General features: G+C 41.6%; 1 protein-coding gene across 1 annotated transcript in view; it reads right to left on the minus strand.

The window, feature by feature from the left end:
• gpr158a (G protein-coupled receptor 158a) overlaps positions 1 to 27076 on the minus strand; it is a 102647-nt gene that overhangs the window by 68798 nt on the left and 6773 nt on the right. The window contains exon 2 of the mRNA XM_041880271.2: positions 20252 to 20357. Within this exon, the coding sequence (XP_041736205.2) occupies positions 20252 to 20357 (106 nt within the window). The remainder of the gene's footprint in view (positions 1 to 20251; positions 20358 to 27076) is intronic.

Below are 27076 nucleotides of genomic sequence, written 5' to 3' on the forward strand. Positions count from 1 at the left end.
GAATAAAAACATACTGCGATTGGGCTAATTGATACAGAAGCCTTCCTAGGTACACTGCTAGATCATTAGACCTTTACCCATAAACCCCTTCTCTTTGAATTAAGCCCACACTCCTCCGGTCAAACACAGCGCCTCATCAACTCTCTAATAGGGCTCTGGATGTGGACTGAGTGATCCCTCCAAGTCTTCATGCAAAGCACAGAGGAACGAATGCTCATCATACAGTGGTTACTGCTGAGGAACCTATATGGTATATGGCATGGTATTTTGGGGGGAGTTAAAGGGAAATTTCAACAATTTTCAACTTCATATTCATCATCTCCAGCACCACCCCAACATCAACATATGTGAAAATTGTGCATTTCTATGTTTTGTAATACAAAAGGTAGAGGAAGATAAGTGTTTCCAATGACATCATCAACCAATTAGTAGACAATTAGTAGGCAATGTCTACTCACAATTGGTTAAAATCACACAATGCACACCAATGATGTCATTGGAAACACTCATCTTCGTCTATATCTTTTACTACAAAACCTAGAATTTCAAAATGTTCACATATGTTGATGTTGGGGTGGTGCTGGAGATGATGAATATGAAGTTGAAACCTTTTCAATGTTCACTTTAAGGTAAAAAAGTGCTGTGGGAGTTATCATGTTGAAGGAGATTTTAGCGTGATCGTGGACCTCCATATAGAAGACATTCAAAGTAACACTGATAGTTATATGGTAATGATGATCATAGTGATAATCGCTATGATGTCCTGTCATAAGCCATTCGGCTCGCTCCCAAGCCAAATTCTATGGCTACACCAATGACAAGGTGACATTTCAAGATTTTACTTATCCCATTGTTTTCATGAGATACTGAAATAAGATCCAGCACGCTATAACCTTCATACATGTAGCTTTTTTAGGAGGTCCATGCATTTCTATGACATTTATAAATGCAACAATTCCAGGCATGATGTCGAAATGTGTGTGTGTGTGTGCGTGTGCGTGCGTGCGTGCGTGCGTGTGTGCGTGTGTGCGTGTGTGTGTGTGTGTGTGTTTGTGTGTGTGTGCTTCAGCTAAGATGCCAGCTCAGACTACAGTATGTGTGAAGGCTCGGGGGAAATAAGAGGATATTAAGCCAGTGCATGTTTTGTTTGTTAGAAGAGAAAAACAGCAGGAGGAGTTTTGTGAGAATTTCTAAACATAGCACCATCTTGACACCACACTTATTCTCATTAAATACATTCTGATAAACACAAACACAAACACACACACACACACACACACACACACCTTTGAGCAGTCTGGTCTGCAAGAGGCAATGCCCTGGGTAATGTCCAACGGCCAGCCTCTAAACGGCACTGAGATAACCACTGAGACCAACACTGAGCTAAACAGCCTACCATGCAAGGACTGTGGCCACTAGCACAGACAGCTTGTGACATATTGCTCTGATCATCCACACATATCAACACACACACGCACACACACTCTTAAAAACGTAGAGTAGGCGTACATACGCTGATAAGCATAGGGGCATGGAGAGCAGAGATGAGGAGAGAGTAGGCAGAGGATGGACACCCACTCTCAGCCTTCTGACAGGCCCATAACAGCCCCAGGGGGGAGAAGGCCTAAATCGTTTCATGGCTGATATAGTAAAGCTCAGGCCCATCATAATTATGCAGTGTGGGGAGATACTGAGCTGTCCTCCACTGACCTGACCCATTGTCTCTCATTATAGTGCTTTCTTTCTTTCTTTTTCTATTTGCTGTATTGCGATGGCTTTTTGCTGAAGCCAACAGTGTATAGTTTCTTGTTCAGGTACACCAACAACTTGCATTTAATTACCAGCCAAGGTTTAAGATCAAATCCCATTCGTATTTAAACTCAAGAGCTCTGGACTTGCAGTATCTGAAAACCCTTCTATCATCCCATACTTCCCTGACTGAATCTGTTTCCTTGCTGCTTTAGCTTTCTGCTTCATACACAGACATGGGAAACTAAAATGTGAAAGTATGCCTGAGGGCATGTGTATTCAAGTCTTCAAAGCATTTTCATGTAAATTCAGAGTTCCAACATTATCCACACGGCCAATTAACGGGACAGTGCTTAAGGAAGGCCCGTACAGACAAGGCCGGAGGCTACTGTTAAATCCACACGTGTTCTGTGATCTCTCCACTAACAGTATCACGGGCAACAGCCCAAATGTTACATTTGATGTTTTTATCTGGCTGGCCCTGTGGAGTTATGGAGTTATGGAAATGTTATTTCTCAGCGGTGTCCACTTTGGACTTTGAGCTCTGCGAATATCATTGGGGTCCCATTACCGTGCCTGGCTAATTCATACAATAGGGTCTGATACAAAAGACTGGTTGCGCTAAAATGTTCAAAATAATTTTCTATCCCTTCCAACCCAAATCTCTCACACATGTGATACACCCCAGTGTGTCATAACAGGCAGAGCAAATAATCATTGTTGTATGCTTACTCACAATCCCTTTGCTCAGTGTCACTGTCTGGCCCCTAATCAGTTGTACTGTAGATTGGGGGTGGGGGGAGGAGGAGTTCTCACAGAGAGAAGCAGGGGCCCTCATTCGTTGACATAGGGCCCTACTTGGGACTCCCGGCCCTCAGTATGACACAATGTTTATAACGCAGGGAAATCCCTCCGGAACAGGAGAATTCGCTATGTTTATCGAGCAATCTGGAACTAAGGCTGGAGATGAGAGAGTAAGCCCTTTTTTTTTATCCGTGTAGAAGGAGAACCAAGGCGGAGAAGCTGTCACTGTTATTAACAGAAAAATATGTTACTCACTGATGTTCTGCTAACATATCCCCTTCTTTCCCAGGGCTGCATGGGGGAGTATATGTATTCCACATCAAACAAAGACAAAGTAACGTCTTTGAGAAAGCATAGTTAGACTACAAAAAACCAATGATTTGCTTTATCTCAGTTGATCAATGATGACTGTGATTAGCATGTTTCTTTATATTTCTCGTACATGTGTTACATTTTGATTCTTTGTTTTGCTAATTATTTATTTAGTATTTACAGTACGTTTTGATACATTGTAATTCAATTTTGTCCTATTTAGTGCTAAATCCAACACATTCTATGTACATTATCGGGGGCAAAATGGCTAGCTTCAAGTACCCGAATCACAAGTTTGGCATCATGTAGGCCTATTTGTGTCACAGGAACCCATGGGATCTCAACTTAATATTCCACTTCATATTCAGAGAGCGCCAGCCTTGGCTGAACTATCTCAAAGTGTCTTTGGCTGGCTTTTGTGTGAGCTGTCAGTGTAATTGCTAGATAATTGTGGAGAAAAGCCGTTTTCTCCTGCTCTTTGAAAGGTAATTTGTGGGTCTTGCCTGAAGACAAAGTCAACAAAAGCTGGATTAAATTGTTGATGTATTCAATAGTTTTTTCTATTGTCTGTGTTTGATGCTCATTTTCGGGAGGGGGTGGGTCCCATCACTCACTTATACTAATTCATCCTTTGTTTGCTATTTCTGCGGCAATCGATTTTGCCTCAACTAAAGTGAAGTCCTTACCATACCCTTGTAGACCTTTAATTGGTTATCTCATTAAAAACACACTCAATTAGAGAGACGATAAATCCAATGTCCAATGATGCTACTCAGCTAATGCTAATGCTAACACTGCAAAGCCCTACCCTTCGAGAATGCTCAGTGTCTCTAAGAGCTCCCCTTTGGGTGGACACCCAGACAGGATCTAAACGGCATTAGCCAATTATAGCATGTTATTTTGACACCCATTTTGGCTGGGTCTGGTTGCTACAGGTTGCTGGTGAGCACACCAGATGAACTGTCCTGCGTTGACATGAAGATGGATCACTTCTTTTCACAGCTATCAGTGTAAGGCAGGCCTCTGTCTCATGCTATTACACTGAGGCCATGGGGATGCATACTGCATCTCTCTATCTGAACTTGTGAAACAGTGAGGCCAATACCACATCATCATTGGTTACCACCACTAAACATTATAAATTATCAGGTACCTTGAATTTATAAGTGATACTTCCCATAAATCCATTATAGCCTTACTAAACATTCAATGGATAGATATTGATAGAAGCCAGTGCTTCTATCAAACATCTTTTCAACATTGGAACTGCGGTGCCATCATAAGTTTTCCCAAATGTATCACTGAGAAAGATTACTATTAATGGAGCAGACTGAGGCATGTTGGTTTCTCATTCCTCTTCATGGAGTTTGTGTTAGCACAGGGCAGCAGGTCGCTGGAACACAGATTGCCTTATTAATTCAGAAGCACGAGGGGGACAGGGAACACCACAGCATGATAGAGATGACAGTGTGAGGCAATGATAACCTTGTGAACCAAGGTGAGAATTAACCAAAAAACACATTCAAAGAAAAGACCTGAAAAGGCAGAAGTGGCTTATCCACTCAGGAACTATAAAGTTGGTCGTGGCACACTGGAAAGACTAAGCTTGTCTCTCAATATGCATACTACCGTGCTCCACACTGTCATGCTCTGAGCTCATTCTCTGAGGACGTTCTCTTGCGTATGTTCTTGTGAGGACGAGAGTGTGGAGAAAGCAACACATTTTACATTTGAGAAGCACTCGCAGATTAAACAAAATGGCTACATTAAGCAAACACAAAAGTTTAACTTCATAATTATCAGCTAGCTATATGTGAATTATTTTAATCTAGCTAGCTAGCTAGTTTTACATGTAAAAAACAACCTAAAACTAATCCAACTGGGCAAATCCAGGTTGAACCAACGTTGTTTACACATCATTTCAACAACAAACATTCAATGTGATGACATAGACGGGTTGGTTGTTTAGCAACAAAACCGAGGTGTGCGCAACTATGGGGCAAAACTCAGTATGTCTCCCGAGTGGCGCAGTGGTCTAAGGCACTGCATCGCAGTGCTAGCTGTGCCACTAGAGATCCTGGTTTGAATCCAGGCTCTGTCGTAGCCGGCCACGACCAGGAGACCCATGGGGCGGCGCACAATTGGCCAAGCGTCGTCCAGGGTAGGGGAGGGAATGGCCGGCAGGGATGTAGCTCTGTTGGTAGAGCATGGTGTTTGCAACGCCAGGGTTGTGGGTTCGATTCCAGTATGAAAAAAACTCACTAACTGTAAGTCGCTCTGGATAAGAGCGTCTGCTAAATGACTAAAATGTAAATGTAAATGTAAAAACAGAAGGGGTTGGCTTAGATTGTTGACAACATGTAAGCTATATTTCGTCTCCGATGTTTATTGAAAACATAAATACATTTGCACAATGAGCACTTTTTGTCTCTCAAATACATCGTTACAGTTGTTGGTTAGTTAGCGACCAAATTTTTTGCCATACTAGCATTGGACTGAATCAGTCAAAACACCTCAAAACAAGACATGGTATCAATAACAAGATGAAACAATCTGAAACTAGCCACTTATGATTCCCCACATCGCAGTTTCTTGCCATTTTGCTAACAATCTGGCCATCCAGAATCACAACAACACGCTGACCTCTGCCCCATGGAACCACGCATATCGTTTTCGTGACATTGTCAGCTAACCCATCTATTGAATCAACGTGTAAAACTGATTGGATTTGCAAAAAGTCATCACCGTAATAGTCATCCTATTTTTTTCACACAACTTTCAACCTATATTCAATGACATGGTGACATTTTTTGTTGATTTCACGTTGAATTCACTTTAGTTGACAACTCAACCAAATGTAAACAAAACTAGATGTTAAATTGACATCTGTGACCAGTGGGATGTTTCTATGTAGTATGCAGGGTAGATTGTCAACGTTAGCTACAAATTCTTCATGGGTAGCTAGCTAGCTACCAATTCTTTGTCAGTTAGCCTACGATCTATGCACACTACAGTGGATATTTTAGGGAGTTAAACATGTCAAAATGAACACAGCATGTATTTATTAACATATCAAGATAAAATATTTAAGTCAGGCAACATAAAGTATATAAAATGTGAGTGGGCAACTTTTCATTACGACGTAAGAGAATAATTTTCTCTCGCTTCATCCCAAAAAAAAAAACAGCCGTCATTATTTTTAATACATTTACATGCGTTGTTTTTTATGTGGTTGCGTCATATTACGTTAACAATCCTGGGAATATTTCAGTTGAAGCTTGCTTTGATGCATGCTTCTTAATGTGTACAAATGGAGTAAGCATCTGAGAACTGCCCTCGGTGCTCTGTTTCCCATACTTTGAAAGACCAATCCCTGCTCCAATTTTTGTGTTCGACACACGGAAGTATGCATATTGAGAAACACTTGAAGTCTTTGTTCAAATATCCACACTAGCATACTACCTAGAATGAGGCAATGCATTTGACATTCTAAGTGATATCCTAGTATGGACATGAGGATGTAGCCTTAGACTTTATGTTTCAAAAACAGCACATATCAGAACTCAAGTTCCATGAAACACTGGGTTAACTCACTGCCAGGGTTGGGGTCAATTCCATTTAAATTCCAGTCAATTCCAAAAGAAAACCAAATTGCAATTCCAATGTTTCCTCATTGAAAAGCATTGAAAATGATTTGAATTTGAATTTCAGTGTACTTTCTGAATTGACTGGAATTGAAATGGAATTGACCCCAAACCTGCTCACTGTTGCCTGTTGATTTGAGGCCAGCCAGTGCAGCCAGGCACTGAGCACGACCACTTCTCCACAGCCAGTCTTTGTAACTGAGAGCCTTGTGAAGCCTACAGTCACTGTTATTCTGCTGGGTCAATCATTCAGGCTATGTGTCACTGCTTCCACTGGGCTCCAGCAGCCAGTCCCTGAGGGCTTCACCACTTGTTCTGTGCAATAAGCTAAGTGATTGAGACAATCATCATCATCTTTATGTATTTGCATGAAAGGGACCCCCGGGGCAAAGTTCAAGACTTTTGAAGAACACCGAAGCACACGAATGAAAGTGCCATTATTAGGAGATGGGGGAAAAAGGGAAAAAGGAAAATGTCAAGTATGACAGGTTTGTCTCCTATTTGCTTCCTGATTGAAGGCCTATCTTGTTTGTAAAAAATGTATGCAGCGATAGCAAGTACATTATGGCTCACTAGTATGGCTGCAAACATTGTGTATCCATTAGATTATATATATAGATATACATATATATCATATAGATCTCCATTTTTATGGAACAGTCTGCCTACCCATGTGAGAGACGCAGACTCGGTCTCAACCTTTAAGTCTTTACTGAAGACTTATCTCTTCAGTAGGTCATATGATTGAGTGTAGTCTGGCCCAGGAGTGTGAAGGTGAACGGAAAGGCTCTGGAGCAACGAACAGCCCTTGCTGTCTCTGCCGGGCCGGGTTCCCCTCTCCACTGGGGTTCTCTGCCTCTAACCCTGTTGCAGGGGCTGAGTCACTGGCTTGCTGGTGCTCTTTCATGCCGTCCCTGGGAGGGGTGCGTCACTTGAGTGGGTTGAGTTACTGACGTGATCTTCCTGTCTGGGTTGGCGCCCCCCTTGGTTTGTGCTGTGGTGGAGACCTCTGTGGGCTATACTCGGCCTTGTCTCAGGATTGTAAGTTGGTGGTTGAGGATATCCCTCTAGTGGTGCGGGGGCTGTGCTTTGGCAGAGTGGGTGGGGTTATATCCTTCCTGTTTGGCCCTGTCCGGGGTTTCTTCGGATGGGGCCACAGTGTCTCCGGACCGCTCCTGTCTCAGCCTCCAGTATTTATGCTGCAGTAGTTTATGTGTCGGGGGCTGGGGTTAGTTGGTTATACCTGGAGTACTTCTCCTGTCTTATCCAGTGTCCTGTGTGAATTTAAGTATGCTCTCTCTAATTCTCTCGTTCTCTCTTTCTCTCTCTGAGAACCTGAGCCCTAGGACCATACGTCAGGACTACCGGGCATGATGACACCTTGCTGTCCCCAGTCCGCCTGGCCTTGCTGCTATTCCAGTTTCAACTGTTCTGCCTGCGGTTACTGAAACCCCTACCTGTCCCAGACCTGCTGTTTTCAACTCTTAATGATCGGCTATGAAAAGCCAACTGAGAGACCTGAGCCCTAGGACCATACGTCGGGACTACCGGCCGTGGTGACTCCTTGCTGTCCCCAGTCCGCCTGGCCTTGCTGCTATTCCAGTTTCAACTGTTCTGCCTGCGGTTATGGAACCCCTACCTGTCCCAGACCTGCTGTTTTCAACTCTTAATGATCGGCTATGAAAAGCCAACTGAGATTTATTCCTGATTATTATTTGACCATGCTTGTCACTTATGAACATTTTTGAACATCTTGGCATGGTTCTGTTATAATCTTCACCCGGCACAGCCAGAAGAGGACTGGCCACCCCTCATAGCCTGGTTCCTCTCTAGGTTTCTTCCTAGGTTTTCGCCTTTCTAGGGAGTTTTTCCTAGCCACCGTGCTTCTACACCTGCATTACTAGCTGTTTGGGGTTTTAGGCTGGGTTTCTGTACAGCACTTCGAGATATTAGCTGATGTAAGAAGGGCTATATAAAATAAAATTGAAAAATTGAATTGAAAATTGAACATATATATATATACGGTACCAGTCAAAAGTTTGGACACACCTGCTCATTCAAGGGTTTTTCTTTATTTTTACTATTTTCTACATTGAAGAATAATAATGAAGACATTAAAACTAAGAAATAACACATATCGAATCATGTAGTAACCAAAAAAGTGTTGAACAAATCAAACTATATTTTATATTTGAGGTTCTTCAAATAGCCACCATTTGCCTTGATGACAGCTTTGCACACTCTTGGCATTCTCTCAACCAGCTTCATCTGGAATGCTTTTCCAACAGTCTTGAAGGAATTCCCACATACAGTGAGGGAAAAAAGTATTTGATCCCCTGCTGATTTTGTACGTTTGCCCACTGACAAAGAAATGATCAGTCTATAATTTTAATGGTAGGTTTATTTGAACAGTGAGAGACAGAATTACAACAACAAAATCCAGAAAAACGCATGTCAAAAATGTTATGAATTGATTTGCATTTTAATAAGAGAAATAAGTATTTGACCCCTCTGCAAAACATGACTTAGTACTTGGTGGCAAAACCCTTGTTGGCAATCACAGAGGTCAGACGTTTCTTGTAGTTGGCTACCAGGTTTGCACACATCTCAGGAGGGATTTTGTCCCACTCCTCTTTGCAGATCTTCTCCAAGTCATTAAGGTTTCGAGGCTGACGTTTGGCAACTCAAACCTTCAGCTCCCTCCACAGATTTTCTATGGGATTAAGGTCTGGAGACTGGCTAGGCCACTCCAGGACCTTCATGTGCTTCTTCTTGAGCCACTCCTTTGTTGCCTCGGCCGTGTGTTTTGGGTCATTGTCATGCTGGAATACCCATCCACGACCCATTTTCAATGCCCTGGCTGAGGGAAGGAGGTTCTCACCCAAGATTTGACGGTACATGGCCCCGTCCATCGTCCCTTTGATGCGGTGAAGTTGTCCTGTCCCCTTAGCAGAAAAACACCCCCAAAGCATAATGTTTCCACCTCCATGTTTGACGGTGGGGATGGTGTTCTTGGAGTCATAGGCAGCATTCCTCCTCCTCCAAACACGGTGAGTTGAGTTGATGCCAAAGAGCTACATTTTGGTCTCATCTGACCACAACACTTTCACCCAGTTCTCCTCTGAATCATTCAGATGTTCATTGGCAAACTTCAGATGGGCATGTATATGTGCTTTCTTGAGCAGGGGGACCTTGCGGGCGCTGCAGGATTTCAGTCCTTCACGGCGTAGTGTGTTACCAATTGCTTTCTTGGTGACTGTCACGAACGTCGTATGAAGGAGTGGACCAAAGCGCAGCGTTAGTTGCGAACATACTTGCTTTATTTAATTAAAGCATACACACGAAATAACAAAACAATAAACGACTCGTGAAGTCCTCAGTGACAATGACCGAACACGGAACAAAAACCCACAAACACAAAGTGAAACACAGACAGTAAAATATGGCTCCCAATCAGAGACAACCAGCACACAGCTGACACTCGTTGCCTCTGATTGGGAGTCACTCAGTCAAACATAGAAATAAACAACCTAGAACACCCAACATAGAAACAGAAAACATAGAATGAACACACCCTGGCTCAACATAATGAGTCCCAGAGCCAGGGTGTGACAGTGACTATGGTCCCAGCTGTCTTGAGATCATTGACAAGATCCTCCCGTGTAGTTCTGGGCTGATTCCTCACCGTTCTCATGATCATTGCAACTCCACGATCTTGCATGGAGCCCCAGGCCGAGGGAGACTGACAGTTCTTTTGTGTTTCTTCCATTTGCGAATAATCGCACCAACTGTTGTCACCTTCTCACCAAGCTGCTTGGCGATGTTCTTGTAGCCCATTCCAGCCTTGTGTAGGTCTTCAATCTTGTCCCTGACATCCTTGGAGAGCTCTTTGGACTTTGGAATCTGATTGATTGATTGCTTCTGTGGACAGGTGTCTTTTATACAGGTAACAAGCTGAGATTAGGAGCACTCCCTTTAAGAGTGTGCTCCTAATCTCAGCTCGTTACCTGTATAAAAGACACCTGGGAGCCAGAAATCTTTCTGATTGAGAGGGGGTCAAATACTTATTTCCCTCATTAAAATGTAAATCAATTTATAACATTATTGACATGCGTTTTTCTGGATTTTTGTTTTGTTATTGTGTCTCTCACTGTTCAAATAAACCTACCATTAAAATTATAGACTGATCATTTATTTGTCAGTGGGCAAACGTACAAAATCAGCAGGGGATCAAATACTTTTTTCCCTCACTGTATGCTGAGCACTTCTTGGCTGCTTTTCCTTCACTCTGCGGTCCGACTCATCCCAAACCATCTCAATTTGGTTGTGGAGGCCAGGTCATCTGATGCAGCACTCCATCACTCTCCTTCTTGGTGAAATAGTCCTTACACAGCCTAGGGTGTGTTGGGTTATTGTCCTGTTGAAAAACAAATTATAGTCCCACTAAGCCCAAACCAGATGTGATGGCGTATCGCTGCAGAATGCTGTGGTAGCCATGCTGGTTAAGTGTGCCTTGAATTCTAAATAAATCACAGACAGTGTCACCAGCAATGCACCCCCACACCATAAAACCTCCTCCTTCATGCTTTACGGTGGGAACTATACATGCGGAGATCGTCCATTCACCCACACTGCGTCTCACAAAGACACGACAGTTGGAACCAAAAATCTCCAATTTGGACTCCAGACCAAAGGACACATTTCCACCAGTCTAATGTCCATTGCTCGTGTTTCTTGGCCCAAGCAAGTATCTTATTCTTATTGGTGTCCTTTCGTAGTGGTTTCTTTGCAGCAATTCGACCATGAAGGCCTGATTCACACAGTCTCCTCTGAACAGTTGATGTTGAGGTGTGTCTGTGACTTGAACTCTGTGAAGCATTTATTTGGGCTGCAATTTCTGAGGCTTGTAACTCTAATGAACTTATCCTCTGCAGCAGAGGTAACTCTGGGTCTTCCATTCCTGTGGCGGTCCTAATGAGAGCCAGTTTCATCATAGCGCTTGATAGTTTTTGCGAGTGCACTTGAAGAAAATTTCAAAGTTCTTGACATTTTCGGTAATGACTGACCTTCATGTCTTAAAGTAATGATGGACTGTCATTTCTCTTTGCTTATTTGAGCTGTTCTTGCCATAATATGGACTTGGTATTTTACCAAGCAGGGTTATCTTCTGTATACCCCCCCTACATCGTCACAACACAACTGATTAGCTCAAACGAAGGAAAGAAATTGCACAAATTAACTTTTAAGAAGGCACACCTGTTAGTCGAAATGCATTCCAGGTGACTACCTCATGAAGCTGGTTGAGAGAATGCCAAGAGTGTGCAAAGCTGTCATCAAGGCAAAGGGTGGCTATTTGAAAAATCTAAAATCTAAAATATATTTTGATTTGTTTAACACTTTTTTGGTTACTACATGATTCCATATGTGTTATTTCATAGTTTTGATGTCTTCACTATTATTCTATAATGTAGAAAATAGTACAAATAAAGAAAAACCCTTGAATGAGTAGGTGTCCAAACTTTTAACTGGTACTGTATATATACTGTATTTAATACATTTCATATGCATTGAGTCTTTACAGCATTACTGATACAACTTTATAGAGATCCAATCGGTCTAAGTAGCCTGGCTGTTAAGCTAATGGATGGTTGGTTCACAGCCTAGAATCCATGACCAAATTGATTGTCATATATTGTCCTTGACAGGCCAAGTAACATTGGCATTGGCCTAAGCAGTCTGATTGATGCTTCCACCCTGTATGCATTGGCCTTCCTGGTATTCAACTGTGATATAAATGTATTTACAAATGTTAACTGAATAAAGCTTGGTCACCCCTTTTCCTAGCCTGGTGTAGCAGCCGGTGATAGCTAGCTACAGATGTAGTTTGAGCCAGTTTGCTACAGCAGGAAAATAATCCTGCAGCAACAGGAAATGTGAATTATTATGTGGATTATAATTAATTGACATTTTTTAATGGATTGATACATTTTTCGTAAGGGAAAATCAAGTTTGAAATTCCAAAGTGGAATCTACAAACTTCAGAAGCCTTTTTTAACCTCAAATACACTACAAGTTTTAAATGTCCTGCATTGCAGGAAAGTTCTCCTGCTACAAGGTGATCAAATTAAGATCCTACATCTCTAATGCACCATCTGGTAGAATGGAATGGAATTATTTGGAAAGGCTCCTCCCAGGACCGCTGCAAGACGGAATGTTGAATAAAATGACATTTGAACTCACTCTACCGGTTGTCTGGGTGGATGGTCCTTTTGCTGCTAGGAATTTGAGACAATATATCCACAGGAAAGTATTATTAAACCAACTTTTAAAAACGTTGGTAGTGCGTTCAGATTTCTATCACCTGAAGCATGCGCAAAACTAGCTAGCTATCACTGGCTGGTCCACCAGGCTACCCTTTTCCAAATATTACTTCCTCATGCCTTGCTCTCATTTTCATTGCAAAGGAAAAGGCACAACACTCGCTCACCATTAAAATATATATATTTTATTTAAGTAAGATTAAAATATAAACTTTTCGGCCTACAATGGCCTTAATCAGAGTGCTGTTATTTTCATAAACAGACCATAAGCAGAAATGTAAGCCGGAAGAGGTAAAAAAAATCTAACATCTGACATTAACTCGGGTGGATCTCAGAATTCAGAATGAGTAGGATGATTGTACAAGGAGACTTGGTGGATGCAAACATTTCAATACAGATGTAAGTATGTTGATGTTTGAAAGGAGAAGACAGTGTGAATAACTTTAACTGATCATTGTGGTTGTTTTCTGATTCTAAGAGGCCTCAGAGAAACTGCTCCTGAGCCACCATGCAGCGAAGCCCCCCTCATTACCACCACGTCTCTTTGAAGACGTATCTCCTTCATGACACTTCTAAAAGACAGGCAAGGAGAAAAGGCTTGCTAAATATGTACTTTTAACAAACTTCACGATAGAGAACACAACTGTGCATGCACGCACAAACACACATACACACACACAACCACTGATTATTTAAGATATTACAAAGGTAAAACATATTACGGCTTATGCAATCCACTGTGTTTGTTTGGCAGTCAGTTATGTTACAAAACAGCTCCTTCAAATGCTCATATTTGCCCAGTCTACTTTATGTAAAGGTTGGCAAAAAAAAAAAGGATAGTGAAAATGATCAATAAGGACAAAAGCTGGATGAGTCAGTGGGAATAGATCGATTCAAACGGATATGGGGGTTGGGTCTTAAAATAACGATGTCTGGCAGAAAATAAACATTGGTTGTTGTTGTCGGGTTGTTGCTGTTTCTTTGGGTCTTCTTTTTCAGACAGAGAGACAGACTGGGCCTCATTTTGTTTTTTCTCTCTGTGATGAATCAAACATCCGTCTGCCTCCATCTCAGTTTGGGCTAGTTGCATGCTTGGCTGGCCAAACAGCAGCTTGAACAGTGGGGTAAGATATGGGTGGGGTGCTGTATTAACCCCTTACATTGTCAAACATTCAATGAAGGGAAACAATCAATTACACTGGCACTATTGTAGGAAGAAAGGAGGAAAATAGCTAACATATAAATACCATTATTTGGATAGAGGGGGATACATTGATGATAATTGGGAAATAAGACACTTCAGTCGAAGAAGTACCCTTTGCCAAACAATCTTTTCAATTGCAAATAGCAAATATAGCTGCGAGCAGCAAAGAACAGGGTTCACAGGATGACAGAAAGGACAAAATAGCAATTGTATAACAAAGCAAGCACTCTATCATATAGGAACGATCTTCCTTTATGTAAAATCATCTCTCAAAACATCGAATTTTTCAATTTAAATTATTATATAAAATTATTGCTACCAATAGAATGTTATTTGTATGGGGGATACAATCTTCCCAGCTCTGCAGATTTGGCTGTGAAGAGACAGAATCATTAGATTATTTGTTTTGGTACTGTCCATTTGTAGCTTGTTTCTGGACACAGATTCAGGAATGGCTGAAGGATTGCAATATTTGCATGGAGCTGACCCTGCAGATAGCACTACTGGGTGATCTGAAAAGTCATAGTCAATCGATCAATAATATAATAATACTTTTAGCAAAGATGTTTATTTTCAATTCACAAACTGTAGAAACAATGAGAATACAAAAGGTTCAGAACTTTTGTAAAACATCACAGTACAGTTGAAAGATATATGGCAAATAGAAATCCAATATGGATGGTGTTAAGAGATAGATGGGAGGTGTTGAATGGAGCTGAAGGATGGGACTAATAACAACAACTGACGAATGTGAAGTTTAGTCTTGTGCTGTAGGTTGGTTATCTTTGAATGCAGCAGGTAATCTTCTAAGGACATATACAGTGGGGAAAAAAAGTATTTAGTCAGCCAGCAATTGTGCAAGTACTCCCACTTAAAAAGATGAGAGAGGCCTGTAATTTTCATCATAGGTACACGTCAACTATGACAGACAAATTGAGAAAAGAAAATCCAGAAAATCACATTGTAGGATTTTTAATGAATTTATTTGCAAATTATGGTGGAAAATAAGTATTTGGTCACCTACAAACAAGCAAGATTTCTGGCTCTCACAGACCTGTAACTTCTTCTTTAATAGGCTCCTCTGTCCTCCACTTGTTACCTGTATTAATGGCACCTGTTTGAACTTGTTATCAGTATAAAAGACACCTGTCCACAACCTCAAACAGTCACACTCCAAACTCCACTATGGCCAAGACCAAAGAGCTGTCAAAGGACACCAGAAACAAAATTGTAGACCTGCACCAGGCTGGGAAGACTGAATCTGCAATAGGTAAGCAGCTTGGTTTGAAGAAATCAACTGTGGGAGCAATTATTAGGAAATGGAAGACATACAAGACCATTGATAATCTCCCTCGATCTGGGGCTCCACGCAAGATCTCACCCCGTGGGGTCATAATGATCACAAGAACGGTGAGCAAAAATCCCAGAACCACACGGGGGGACCTAGTGAATGACCTGCAGAGAGCTGGGACCAAAGTAACAAAGCCTACCATCAGTAACACACTATGCCACCAGGGACTCAAATCCTGCAGTGCCAGACGTGTCCCCCTGCTTAAGGCAGTACATGTCCAGGCCCGTCTGAAGTTTGCTAGAGTACATTTGGATGATCCAGAAGAGGATTGGGAGAATATCATATGGTCAGATGAAACTAAAATATAACTTTTTGGTAAAAACTCAACTCGTCGTGTTTGGAGGACAAAGAATGCTGAGTTGCATCCAAAGAACACCATACCTACTGTGAAGCATGGGGGTGGAAACATCATGCTTTGGGGCTGTTTTTCTGCAAAGGGACCAGGACGACTGATCCGTGTAAAGGAAAGAATGAATGGGGCCATGTATCGTGAGATTTTGAGTGAAAACCTCCTTCCATCAGCAAGGGCATTGAAGATGAAACGTGGCTGGGTCTTTCAGCATGACAATGATCCCAAACACACCGCCCGGGCAACGAAGGAGTGGCTTCGTAAGAAGCATTTCAAGGTCCTGGAGTGGCCTAGCCAGTCTCCAGATCTCAACCCCATAGAAAATCTTTGGAGGGAGTTGAAAGTCTGTGTTGCCCAGCGACAGCCCCAAAACATCACTGCTCTTGAGGAGATCTGCATGGAGGAATGGGCCAAAATACCAGCAACAGTGTGTGAAAACCTTGTGAAGACTTACAGAAAACGTTTGACCTGTGTCATTGCCAACAAAGGGTATATAACAAAGTATTGAGAAACTTTTGTTATTGACCAAATACTTATTTTCCACCATAATTTGCAAATAAATTCATTAAAAATCCTACAATGTGATTTTCTGGATTTTTTTTCTCTCAATTTGTCTGTCATAGTTGACGTGTACCTATGATGACATTGACAGGCCTCTCTCATCTTTTTAAGTGGGAGAACTTGCACAATTGGTGGCTGACTAAATACTTTTTTCCCCCACTGTACATAAGGTTTACATACCAAATTTCATGGCCCCATGTCCATCGGTTCAGCCCTTATAGTCCTATATGATGCCATCTAGTGGTGTAGCGTGGCCGACTTTGAATGCAGCAACTAATCATTCTCAAATTCACTAGAGGCTAGCGTTAGCGCATTGACCGGAAGTCTATGGGTAACTGCTAGCATGCTAGTAGATACCCATAGACTTCCAGTCATTGTGCTAACGCTAGCCTCTAGTGAATTTGGCTCGCAAAACTACAGTACCTCTAACTTCCTTCATACTGGACACAGAGACATAAAAATGGTATCCACGAGTTCATCTGTCTCATTGCCAAAATCACGAAATATCCCTTTAAACATGTCCCATTGAGTCCCAATGAGACCAATGTCTCAAAAGCAGCAAACAATTACACATTAAAAGTTAGACACAAATACTTCAATTAAGACTGTGTTTTATAAGACAATTTATCGCAGATACAAATTTCCAGGTACAGTGAATTCGGAAAATATTCAGACCCCTTGACGTTTTCCAAATTTTGTTACATTTCAGCCTTATTCTAAAATGGATTAAATTGTTTTTTTCCCTCATCAATCTACATACAATACCCCATAATGACAAAGCAAAAACAGGTTAATACTGAAATATCACATTTACATAAGTATTCAGACCCTTTACTCAGTACATTGTTGAAGCACCTTTGGCAGCAATTACATCCTCGAGTCTTCTTGGGTGTGACGCTACAAGCTTGGCACACCTGTATTTGGGACATTTCTCCCATTCTTCTCTGTAGATCCTCTGAAGCACTGTCAGGTTGGATGGGGAGCGTTGCTGCACAGCTATTTTCAGGTCTCTCCAGAGATGTTAGATCGGGTTCAAGTCTGGGCTCTGGCTGGGCCACTCAAGGATATTCAGAGACTTGTCCCGAAGCCACTCCTGCATTGTCTTGGCTGTGTGCTTAGGGTCATTGTCCTGTTGGAAGGTGAACTTTCGCCCCCAGTCTGAGGTCTTGAGTGCTCTGGAGCAGGTTTTCATCAAGGACCGCTCTGTACTTTGCTCCATTCATCTTTCCCTCGATCCTGACTAGTCTACTAGTCCCTGCCGCTGAAAAACATCCCCACAGTATGATGCTGCCACCACCATGCTTCACTGTAGGGATGGTGCCAGGTTTCCTCCAGACGTGACACTTGGCATTCAGGCCAAGGAGTTCAATCTTGGTTTCATCAGACCAGAGAATTTTGTTTCTCATGGTCTGAGAGTCCTTTAGGTGCCTTTTGGCAAACTCCAAGCAGGCTGTCATGTGCCTTTTACTGAGGAGTGGCTTCCGTCTGGCTACTCTACCATAAAGGCCTGATTGGTGGAGTGCTGCAGAGATGGTTGTCCTTCTGGAAGGTTCTCCCATCTCCACATAGGAACTCTGGAGCTCTGTCAGAGTGACCATCGGGTTCTTGGTCACCTCCCTGACCAAGGCCCTTCTCCCCTGTCAGCTTTGTGGAGTGTACAGCTTAAAGTGGTCCTATGGACAGATACTCCAATCTCCGCTGTGGAGCTTTGCTGCTCCTTCAGGGTTATCTTTGGTCTCTTTGTTGCCTCTCTGATTAATGCCCTCCTTGCCTGGTCCGTGAGTTTTGGTGGGCGGCCCTCTCTTGGCAGGTTTGTTGTGGTGCCATATTCTTTCAATTTTTTAATAATGGATTTAATGGTGCTCCGTGGGATGTTCAAAGTTTCTGATATTTTTTTATAACACAACCCTGATCTGTACTTCTCCACAACTTTGTCCGTGACCTGTTTGGAGAGCTCCTTGATCTTCATGGTGCCGCTTGCTTGGTGGTGCCCCTTGCTTAGTGGTGTTGCAGACTCTGGGGCCTTTCAGAACAGGTGTGGATATATACTGAGATCATGTGACAGATCATGTGACACTTAGATTGCACACAGGTGGACTTTATTTAACTAATTATGTGACTTCTGAAGGTAATTGGTTGCACCAGATCTTATTTAGGGGCTTCATAGCAAATGGGGTGAATACATATGCACGCACCACTTTTCCATTATTTATTTCATTTCACTTCACCAATTTGGACTATTTTGTGTATGTCCATTACATGAAATCCAAATAAAAATCCATTTAAATTACAGCTTGTAATGCAACAAAATAGGAAAAACACCAAGGGGGATGAATACTTTTGTTTATGCACAATACCTTGTTTGAAGGTGCTCTGCCTATTACATTTATCTGCTTGTTATCTTGAAAGTCTATACAGTATGTCAGTGTTTGCCAATGTCTTGTAAATACTAATGGATCCAGCACACCATCTGTAAATAAATACCACCATTTTGCACCTGAATCCTGCCTGACTCCTGATTCTTCACACCCCACTGACACGCCTCAAAACCCTTTTTATTTAGGTAACAGTGGGATAGTTTCGGTGGAGGATTGTACAGTTTCAGTGTGAAAAAGTACCACGGTAATACAACAAAATGAGTCCCTGTTTTTTATCCCATTACAGTACTGTTGAGCATGTCTTGATTACATTGCAGTCCAACGTGCTATTTATAGGGGTAGTCTCCATCATTAGAGAAGCCCCACTCTCCCACCTTTACTTTACCTCATACTGTAGCACGATCCTATAGAAAAAGCAAGCTGTTAACTGTAACAGATACATTGCTAACATCGACTCATTGATGGCACTACAGTACGTTCAGATGTGTACAGCAACTGCAGGCAGCAACACAAGGTCTGAGGATAGCGGTGAGTGTGTATGCTGGAGTAGATACTGTACCGTCAAGGGTTTCTTTCTTAAGGCTTACTATCACATTCACAAAGCTGTCATATAGCTGTCAAGCTCCTATTACATACAGTATGCAAGGCCAGATATATTACATGCCAAGGCCAGACTGAACTGGGTTACTGTATCAACAAGCACACAAAAATGACCGCATACAAACACAGAGAGAGAGAAAACAGTTGCACTAACACACAGGCCTACTATTTTGTACACACACAGAGACACACACATACACACACACACACACAGACTCTGCCAGTCTGCTACTCTAGCGAACTGTCCATGGAGAGGTGGAAGTGCTCAGACAAAGAGACTAATTAATTATTCAGAGAGCTCACTGAAATCCATTACATCACATGTATTATGAAGCAGTCTGATCTACAGTGCCTCTTAAAAATCTATCATTCCCAATGATGATCCTAAAACAGCAGGTTAAAGCATTAAGACCATCGACAAAAGACTAGTTGATAACTAGAAAAACCTATTAAGTACAGTAGGTACAAAAATATAATAGTAAAGGCAATCAAAGTGTACCGTATTATTGTAGTGTAAAATGAGAAATTAGTTTATATGTTTCTGTACATGATCCAACTCTGGGATTATTGTATTTATTTAACAAAAATGTATAGTGAAATGAGTGACCTCCATTCAAAAAATGGGACAAAATATAGCCAATACAACAATACAATGACAGGCAACATAATGTGACTATTAAGTGCTGTGATACATGTACAACATCAATGAATTACAAGAAATATAGTATCTGCCATTGTGGTGCAATGATTCAGCATTTACCCATTCATGGCATTCAAGACATTGTAATGTGACTTGCCACAGGTCAGTGTCCAGGTTTATGGAAGGCATGAATCATAAAACACACACACGCACACACGCACACACATACGCATGCACATACACACACACGCACATACACACACACCGAAACACGCACACACATACACACACGCACACACAAACTAATCAGTCATTCATGCATCCATTAGACGTAGCTACCTCCATAGTAGTCAGGTTGCATCGATGGGTCCCAGCAAACCAACCGTCCACAGAGCACTGGTCGATGTCAACACTCTGCAGATTGACGTCCACTCGAACCACACCCCTGGAACAGAGGAAGAAACAATGATGCATTACCAAAGCCCGTTACAGACTATCTATCTGTCATACAGTATATCTGACAGTACTTGTAAATATATCTATAAGAAAAGCTTCCTGAACTAGTACTACAAAGTAAACACTACTTCCAATCTGTAAATTTCGTATTCACAATAAATCTTGTAGGAGTTATTATTAGCTATTGGCACTAGACACATTGCAGTAACATGCATAGAAATCATTGTACAATTATAGGAAACGCTTGGCTGGAGGCAAAACACTTAAAGCAAGGTTGATGAAGAAGTCAGCCTGCTAATGAAAATGGAAAAGCAGGAGCTTGTAAGGCCAAGATTTGGGGCAAAACAACTGTAAACTTCAAAGGCTTATTGATTGAGAACATCTGAACTATATTTAGTCTCCAAATGTTTATTGAAAACATAAATACATTTACACAATAAGCACTTGTTGTCTTTCAAATACATTTTTACAGTTGTTGGTTAGCTAGCTAGTGAATATTTGCCATATTAGCATAGGCTGACATAAACACCTCAAACCAAGATATGGTATCAAGAACTAGCTGAAAACAAGCCAAATAAGATTCCCCACATGGCAGCTTATTGTACTTGTTGCTTGCTATCTGACCGTTCAGAATCATTACACACACATAATTTTCGTAACCTTGTCAGGCAACCCGTCGCTGCAACCTGGACTCAGAGGTAGACGTAACATAGTAAATGTAAATCCGGGATACTCCAATTAGTATGATATGTTATGTTTCTTATGACATGTATTCATTTGTGGATGTCCATTATCCATTTCATATGTTATGTAATATATAATATAATATGCCATTTAGCAGACGCTTTTATCCAAAGCGACTTACAGTCATGCGTGCATACATTTTTGTGTATGGGTGGTCCCGGGGATCGAACCCACTACCTTGGCGTTACAAGCGCCGTGCTCTACCAGCTGAGCTACAGAGGACCACAATGTTATCCTAACCTTAACCCCTAACCCTAACCCCTAACCTAGCTAATGTTAGCCAACTAGCATTAGCCACCTAGCTATCGTATGATATGTTACCAATTGCAATTAGTACAATATTTACGAATTTGCAAAACGTATGATATGTTACAAATTCCAATTTGATGTGGCAAACGTTAGCTAGGTGGCTAATGCTAGGTGGCTAACATTAGCTAGGCTAGGGGTTAGGGTTAGGGGTTAAGGTTAGGGTTACGGTTATGGTTAGGGTTAAGAGTTAGGTTAAAGGGTTAAGGTTAGGGTTAGGGGAAGGGTTAGCTAACACGCTAAGTAGTTGCAAAGTAGCTGAAAAGTAGTAAGTAGTTTCAAAGTTGCTAATTAGCTAAAATGCTAAAGTTGTCCGTGATGAGATTCGAACGCGCAACCTTTGGGTTGCTTGACATTAACATTATACATCCATCCATCCACCGCAACCAACCTCTCTACTTTCTTTTTTGCCTTAAGTAACCTTCTGTCTTATGTAACCATACCAAACATAACATATCAAACTAATTTGAGTGTCCCGGATTTAGCTTTACTATGTTACGTCTAGTCTATGAGACCAGGCTGGTCGATATGTAAGACAAAAAATGGACACCACTATCCATGTACCATTATCTTGTGATTTATCCCTGAGCAAAATAGGAACAAGGTCCCTACACCTGCTGCTTTGTTAATTAGGCTTTACCGTGCTTATGATTTCTATAATTAATGTTATTTTGCCCCCAGTGCCATAGAATAGACCCTAATGCTCCTGTGCAATATACTTTTAGAAAAAAAGGTGATATCTAGAACCTAAAAGAGTTATTCAGCGGTCCCCATAGGAGAACCCTTTGAATAACAATTTTTGGTTCCAGGTAGAATCCTTTTGGTTCCAGGTAGAACCCTTTTGGGTTCCATGTAAAACCCTTTACACAGACGGTTCTACATGGAACCCAAAAGAGTTCTACCTGTAAGCAAAAAAGATTGTCCTATGGGGACAGCCGAATAACCCTTTTGTAACCCTTTTTTCGAAGAGTGTATCAATAACAGAGAACAAGTTTCAACCCAGGACTCATTCCTAATGACATCTCATCCTTACACCTCCCTCCCCAACAATAAGAGCTGAGGAAATGAGTCTATTTTTCTCATTAGTGGTAATGAAGAGAAGCTGTTCCAGTAGACTTCCAGTCATTGTGCTAATGCTAGATAGCAATGGGTTGTGAAACTACCTTCAACTTCCTTCAAACTGCACGCAGAGACATAAAAATAGATTGATTGACACAATCTCGCACTATCCCTTTAACATGGGAGAATCTCATGAAATAGTGTTTGACCTGTAGTTGATAAGTTAGATCTATGAGGCTTATGAGGACGGTGATTTCTGATGGGAGAGAGGATATAGGAGGTTGACTGTGCTATTCAGTCACAGTATGCCGTTTAGGCTTTGCTATCTTTTCACCTTGTTTATTTTTACTCTAGCTGCAGCAGGTGTTTGCACCTGATTTACCTGCACCTGCTGTTGGCAACCTCACTGTGATTTGGAGAACAGCTTGGCACAAGCAGATACCGACAGAAACGAGAAAAGAAAAAAGGTGCCATTTCTCCGTCCTCCTATGATGCTACCAGCTGCTGTCAAAACTAGATACCGGTAAACAATATTTTGAAATGAATGAATTTCAGTGTTCTGCCTCTGACACAATCATTCAGTCTCAACTACCTAAAAAGTAAGATTTGGATGTGTACATAAATGGATACTATGTACTAGGACATATTAATATTACTCCTATTACTCCTTCCAGTCACACACTCACAAGCAAGCAAGCACGCACACAAACACACACATACATACAAGTTAATGTTGCTGGTGAAGTACCTTCTCCAGGTGCAAGTGAACTGGTTTATAGTGTACCCAGTGGACAGAATGTAATGTGTGCACAAACACTCCCTACCTACAGTATGCTGTTATTAATAACTCTTGCTACGACCTCGCCTGACCCACACCCCCAGCCAGTGCTCAGATAACAAGACATTGCTTTCCCACCAAACAAAACAATTCTGTTCTGCCCCCTGGATCCTGAGATAACACACTGTCTTCTCATCACATCTTGTCCAAAATACCCTGAAAAGCATCACTTGGCTTTTTCTTCCGAATTCATCCATCTCTTTTGTAGCCTAAGCCAAATTCCCCAGGCAATTTTCAGCAGCCGAGCTAAAGTGGCCATATGGTACGCAAAAAGACTCGAGCATGTGCAGTTTTCCGAAGCGTCCAAATGCCTAGAACCATGGCTCTCTCCGACAGAGGCAGTGAATGAATAAGAACGATACCGTTGGAGTGCAATTTAATCTGGGCAGCCACCAGGAGTAGGCTCCAAAGGTGTCATGGTGGTCATTGGGCCCTCAGGCACAAAGGCTGAAAGATCACAGGGAACAGGAAAGAGTCTTGCCCCAGGAATCAGAGAGCTCTCTTTTTTTCTCCTTCTCCATTCATTGCGGGTCTAAAGAGCAGTGGGAGAAAGGATGAGCATCGGACAGGGGGGTTCCACTTCCTCTAATGGACCAGTCAGCCACAATGCCATGCTAATATTAGCCCACGTACTCGGAAGTCTCTTCCACGTGTTTCAAAGTCAATAGCTAATATGTGCAGTGATTTGCAGAAATGCTGAGACCTAATGCTAAATGGGGCAAAATAGTTGTTCAGAATTGGATAACTAGAAAGACCAAATGCAAAACAAATTGTTATGTTTCTCCAATGGTCAAATGGTTTCCATTAGAGAACTGGGTAGCCGGCTTTCAGTTTGGCTCAGCAGCTGTCTGCTATCTGGACAGCTTGACTGCTACGGGATATCCCACTGTCCTCCAGAGTGGGAGCACAGTGAGGTGCCAATAGCATCTGCTGAGATGGTGGCCTTCCAGAAACAGCTTGTAAGGAAGCCCCAGTATGCCTCTAGCTAAGTGGAATAATATGCTAGTAAACTGTGAAGATCAGAGAGGACAGAACATGATAATTTTGACAGCCATACTCTCTAAGATCAGGGACTTCAAATTGCAACAAACACAAAACATACCATAATGTTGCAATAACATTAAGCCAGGGTATATTAAACGGTTTACAGCATTGTAGCAACGTTGTATTTGACATGTGCAATGGCTAGCTAACAATCCCTGGGGTTTGCCTACATTTTCCATTGATGTCATGGGGGCTCCACTGCTCAGTAAGGTTGCTTGTCAATACTCTGTCGCCAATCAGGTAAATGTCCACAGTGAGGACGCACAAAAACACGACTTCCCCTACATAGAGAGAGAAAGCAATTAATAATAACCATTTCATTAATAATAACCATCTCAGTGGTTTTATTAATGATAATCAAATCACCATCTGTTGTTGCATTACAGATCGCCAAACAGGGATTTTAATCCTGTAATGTCTTTAGATTTATCCCCCTGTAATCTTTTGCAGTGAGCTAGAGCTGTAATACAGTAGAGATGGCCTAATGAGAGATGTGTTTGGGCTGGCTAGTTAGGGGTAAAGATACATGCTGTAAACAATATAGGGCATAATAAAGGATAAACAGTTCAGCTATGGCCATGTCTCTGTATGTTTAGCTGAACTCAAAGTAATGGTGAGATTATCTTAAATTTGATCTTCTCAATACTATGGATACTATGGATACTATGGATACTATGGATACTATGGATACTATGGATACTATGGATACTTTCACCTTTCATTCATTTGATAAAGATGGGGGTATTTCTCAATCATCTCAATCATTTCTGGGTTAGAGTCTAAAGAAAGGAGGGTTGACGTGAGGGTGTTTAGAGTGCAGTGCCACTATGACAGAAAAGCGAGAGCACTCAAGAGAACGGCGTTCAGTGCTTTCTGTGACATTAAAGTCGCCATGGGCGTTCCGTCTGCTTTGATGACCGGCGACAGAACTCAATAAAATGACCCCTAGTTGCTTCATGGAGGCATCAGCGGCAGAGCCCAGCCAGCGGCTAGCTAGTCAGATTAGTCTCCGCTTGTCCTGTCAGGTTAATGCATTTCCATCACATTGGAGACATTTTCCCAGAGAAAATCGGACATTGTGATCATTCTTTGACGTAATGCATAAGTTGTTGTGCTCTTCTGAAAGATATTATATATTTGGTTATATGTGGGCTATATATGTGGGCTAGCATGTGACTTGGGCTGGCTAAACAAATGACTTCTGGCCAGAGGAGCTTTGATTTAATATAACACATGAAGAAGTGACCATGTATATTATGCCTGGCTTAGTGTAGAGTCATCATGGCGGTGCCAAGATATTACCACTGCATACTGTATATAACTATATTAAATGGTTGGCCTTGTCCTCTCTCTACACTCTTAGAAACAAAGGTGCTATCTAGAACCTACAAGGGTTCTTCAGCTGTCCCCATAGGATAACCCTTTGAATAACCCTTTTTGGTTCCAGGTAGAACCTTTTACACAGAGGGTTCTACATGGAACCCAAAAGAGTTCTACCTGGAACCAAAAAGGGTTCTCTTTTGGGGACAGCCGAATAACCTTTTTGGAACCTTTTTTTTCCAAGAGTAGACTCCACCTCATCCATTCTCCGACACTAATGCTCTAGTCTACAGTACAGTCAGTATGTTTCATATTGTAACTTCATAGGACATTTGTATTTTGAACAGAGTAAGAAACATGTAGATAGTATATCAGCCATGAGCCTTCTTGTTCTTTTCATTGTATTTCTACAGTAGTGTGCTGAATTAATTGATTTGCAATCACATTAACAGAGTAGAAAATCTGTGTTTTGATGGGGTCTTTTCAACTCAAAGCTCCTCTGAATGTCTATTCTGATGTAATAGAGACACCGCATTGTGAAACTAGATCGACTAATGTATCCAACCATGCAATCATGGCTTGAATATTGGCCCGTCAATATTCAAGGAAAGTTGTTCCTAGTAACTGCGATAATGTGCACAAATTAAAACAAATCTTATTTTAACGGACTCCAAATGTCAAGCAAAGAGAGGATAATCCCTTCATTATACAGTTGAAGTCGGAAATTTACCAACACCTTAGCCAAATACATTTAAATAGTTTTTCACAATTCCTGACATTTAATGCTGGAAAAAATTCCCTGTTTTAGGTCAGTTAGGATCACCACTTTGTTTTAAGAATGTGAACTGTCAGAATAATAGTAGAGAGAATTATTTATTTCAGCTTTTATTTCTTTCATCACATTCCCAGTGGGTCAGAAGTTTACATACACTCAATTAGTATTTGATAGCATTGCCTTTAAATTGTTTAACTTGGGTCAAACTTTTCGGGTAGCCTTCCACAAGCTTCCCACAATAAGTTGAGTGAATTTTGGCCCATTCCTCCTGACAGAGCTGGTGTAACTGAGTCAGGTTTGTAGGCCTCCTTGCTCACACACGCTTTTTCAGTTCTGCCCACACATGTTCTATAGGATTGAGGTCAGGGCTTTGTGATGGTCACTCCAATACCTTGACTTTGTTGTCCTTAAGCCATTTTGCCACAACTTTGGAAGTATGCTTGGGGTCATTGTCCATTTGGAAGACCCATTTGCAACCAAGCTTTAACTTCCTGACTGATGTCTTCAGATGTTGCTTCAATATATCCACATAATTTTCCTTCCTCATGATGCCATCTATTTTGTGTCCCTCCTGCAGCAAAGCACCCCCACAGCATGATGCTGCCACCCCCGTGCTTCACGG

Source organism: Coregonus clupeaformis, chromosome 7, assembly GCF_020615455.1.
Source record: "Coregonus clupeaformis isolate EN_2021a chromosome 7, ASM2061545v1, whole genome shotgun sequence".
In the NCBI taxonomy this organism is placed as follows: domain Eukaryota; kingdom Metazoa; phylum Chordata; class Actinopteri; order Salmoniformes; family Salmonidae; genus Coregonus; species Coregonus clupeaformis.